At 39.9% G+C, this 3,433-nt stretch overlaps 1 protein-coding gene across 1 annotated transcript; it reads right to left on the reverse strand.

Moving 5' to 3' along the window:
* Positions 1–225: 225 nt before the first annotated feature.
* Positions 226–2,379, reverse strand: LOC138894060 (uncharacterized). The gene is made up of 5 exons (XM_070178734.1): positions 2,225–2,379; positions 1,968–2,141; positions 1,605–1,746; positions 637–1,523; positions 226–523 (listed from the first exon to the last, which is right to left on the reverse strand). Exons 1-5 carry the CDS (start codon positions 2,377–2,379, stop codon positions 226–228), a joined length of 1,656 nt encoding a protein of 551 aa, XP_070034835.1.
* Positions 2,380–3,433: the final 1,054 nt, after the last annotated feature.

The following is a 3,433-nucleotide window of genomic DNA, read 5'->3' on the forward strand; positions in this document are numbered from 1 at the left end:
CAATTAAAAAGCATAAGGTATATGAAACTTCCCTGAATCTCTAGTCAGGGTCTGAGTCGAAGTCGGGCTTCATTCTTCTTGCCTGAACTAGTGCACACATCCATGCGGACAGCTTCTTCTCAGCCTCCTTGGGTTACACCCCACACTTGTCTTTCTCAATCACTGGGACCTTCTCTTTCGAGCTTTTCACTTTCCACTCTACACTTGCAGCTAGCTTCTCCTTTCTCACCCCATCTCCACATTCATCTCGAAAGTCACCGTCTCATCACCCACTCTAAGCATGAGCTTTCTATCATGTATGTCTAATATTTCCCTGCCCGTCGCTAAGAATGGTATTCCTAAAATAAGGGGGACCTCTTTATTCTCCTCCATCTTCACCACTATGAAATCTACAGGAAATACAAACTTATCTACCCGCACTAAGACATTTTCCACTATCCCCTCGGGTATTATAGTTGTTTGGTCTGCCAGCTCTAAAGATATTGGTGCAGACCTTATCTCTCCAAGCTCATTCTCCAATTTCCTATAAATGGACAAGGAATTAAATTAATTGAGGTACCAGAATCACATAAAGATTTATCAAAGTTAAGAGTGCCTAACGAGCAAGGTATAGTAAAACTTCCTGGATCTCCACACTTTTGTGGGAGTTTATTTTGTAAGATTGCGCTGCAATGCTCTATGATCTTGACCACTGAGGTCTCTTCTATCTTTCTCTTATTTGTAAGGATCTCCTTCAAGAATCTGGCATAAGCTGGCATTTGTGAGAGCACTTCTGTGAATGGCAAGTTTACATTAACCTGCCTCAATATCCCTAGAAATTTCTCAAACTGCTTGTCCAGTTTTTCTCTATATAACTTTTGGAGAAAGGGTAGAGCGGGTATATGCTCGCTCTCATTAGATTCCTCCCTTCTTGAAGTTTCCTTATTTTTCTCAGCTCCTTTCTTGCCTTTCTTCTTCTTATCAACTTCATTTTTTAGCTGCTCCTCAACTTCTTTTTCAGGTACACTCTCTTGTTGGATAGGGGCGGGATCTTTCAACACTTTCCCGCTTCTCAAAGTCACAACATTCACCATTTCTTTGGGATTTATCTCAGTGTTAGCTGGTAGAGTATCTGGGATTCTCTCAGACAATATAGTTGCAATTTGTCCCACTTGCTTCTTCAAGTTTCGCAAACTAGTGCCAAGTTCTTTGATAGCTGAACCATGAGCATTTAATCTCTCATCTGTCTTGATAATGAAGGACATATTTAGATCTTCTAGCCCAGGCTGAGTGGAATGTTGAGGCTGGAACTGCGGCCTCGGCTGATTCACAAAACCAGGAGCTCCTTGTCCTTGAAATCTGGGATTGTTTTGTTGCCAGGCATTTACATTAGCCCATGTGAACTCCACGAAACACTGGGGGTGCTTCTGACCCATTTCATTGAAGTTATAATTTCCGACAGCATTTACTTCCTCAGTTGAAGCTTGACACTCATGAGTAGGGTGTCCTCTTCCACATATATCACAAGCTGTGTGATTCTCACTCTATATTGAAACAAATGTCAGCTTCCTTATCTCTTTCGCCATGGCATCAAGTTGTACCTACATAGATGTGTTAGCATCAACCTGGTGAACACCGGTTGATCTTCTTCTTTCAGCAATTTCAGAGGGCCAGTGATTTGCGTCTTCAGATAACTCATCTAGAATTGTGACTATCTCCTCTAGAGTCTTTTTCATCAATGAGCCTCCAGCTGCATTGCTCAATGTTCTGCGTGAGGCTGGAGTCAATCCATCCTAAAAATCCTGGAGTTGCATCCAGAGTTCAATTCCGCTATGTTGACACTTTCGCACTATCTCCTTAAACCTCTCTCATGCTTCTAACACAGTTTCAGTCTCTTCGGGAAGAAGTTATGGATTTCTCTTCTAAACTTGCCTATCTTAGCTAATGAGAAATATTTGTCAAGAAATTTTCTAGTCATCTCATCCTACGTTCTATTCAATCCATTAGGCAAGCTTCGAAGCCAGTGCTTTGCATCATCTTTGAGTGTAAAGGGGAATGTCCTTAAGTAAACTGCATCTTGTGACACACCATTGTATTGAAAGGTGTTCATGATCTCCTCGAAGTCCATTAGATGACTGTTTGGGTCTTCGTTCATCTTTGCTCTGAAGACACAATTATTTTGAAGAGTTTGAAGAAACCCCTACTTTAACGCAAAATTGTTAGCTTCAACTGGAGGTGGTCTCACACTTGATAAGACTTGGTTGTAGACCGGTCCCTCTCCTCTTCATAGACAAGTTGTGCATTTCGAAGAGCTTTCTCCTCAGCATCTTGTGTAGCTTTTTCTTTTTGCTGAGCTGCCTCTCTTGCAGCCAAATCAACATTATCCTCATCTTCCGCCATAACTTCCTTGGTTGAGGATTGCCCAACCTTCTCTATATTCTCAGGGAGATTTTTTTCCTTCCTCAACTGTCGCAGTTATTTTTCAATTTCTGGTTCGTGTGGGAGCACTTCCTTCCCAGAGGATCGAGTCATGCACCACTCTAACCTGTAGCCTGCGCACATTCAAGTAACACCAAACGTAAAAAGAGAAAAATAAAATAAAAAGAAAAATTCCTGAATTAGCACCACAAACTATTTCAAACACTATTAATTGTCAATCCCCGACAACGACGCCAAAATTTACGAGCGCAAAACACACACTTAAATATGCTCGCTAGTTCAATATAGTATAGAAAAATATCATATCCACAGGGATTGGATTTAAACAATGTTTTCGTAGCTTCTAGTTTAATTGCTATCCAAGATGATCGACAATTTCGATTTGTGTGGTTTAAAACGAAAATAAACTAAATGTCTAAACTATTGGCTAATGACAATCGCAACAAGAGTAAGCAAAGAAGATATCAATGGGAAAAAATAGGGATTGATTGGATAGGTGCAAGATAAATGTCTGGGATTTAACTCTAATTAATTCACTTTTAATATTCAAGTGAGTCTCTCGAATTCACTCAATTATTAGTTCAAATGTTTAGTAGAAACTCCTCTTTCGATTAAGTCTCAACCTCATTTACATGAGGGACAAGCCTATGGTACTTGAAGCTTAACTTGTGACATTCCTTTGTGAGAGAATAGTGAAACCTTTGTTGCTCTAGAACTTGAGTGTTGAAACTTTAAGTGAGCATTGCAAATGTAAGTTAGAAGAGGAAGAGTTTGGAGTCCACCATCATTTACATGAAAGAGCAAGAATCCTTAATGAATGAAGTCAATTTTTGAGGCTCAAATGTCACACTAGAATTACATGCAAGTTGCACCTTTTTGAAAATACTTTCCACCTTGTTTAGAGTGCATGAGTATTGTGGGTAATCGTTAGTCTCGATTGATTATAAATGACTTGTAAGTGACTCCCTGAAATGATCATACACTGAGGAATGTAGGTAACTAATCTAGTTTCTTG

The sequence above is a fragment of the Nicotiana tomentosiformis genome, chromosome 6 (assembly GCF_000390325.3).
Source record: "Nicotiana tomentosiformis chromosome 6, ASM39032v3, whole genome shotgun sequence".
NCBI lineage: Eukaryota > Viridiplantae > Streptophyta > Magnoliopsida > Solanales > Solanaceae > Nicotiana > Nicotiana tomentosiformis.

Excerpts from the sequence above, each read along its gene's own strand:
- LOC138894060 (XM_070178734.1), bottom strand. The coding sequence starts at position 2,379 with ATGGCGGAAGATGAGGATAATGTTGATTTGGCTGCAAGAGAGGCAGCT. Across the intron at positions 1,747-1,967 it reads CCTAATGGATTGAATAGAAC|AACATTGAGCAATGCAGCTG; the intron begins GTAGGATGAGAT and ends AGCCTCACGCAG. Across the intron at positions 524-636 it reads CAAAATAAACTCCCACAAAA|GAAATTGGAGAATGAGCTTG; the intron begins GTGTGGAGATCC and ends GTCCATTTATAG.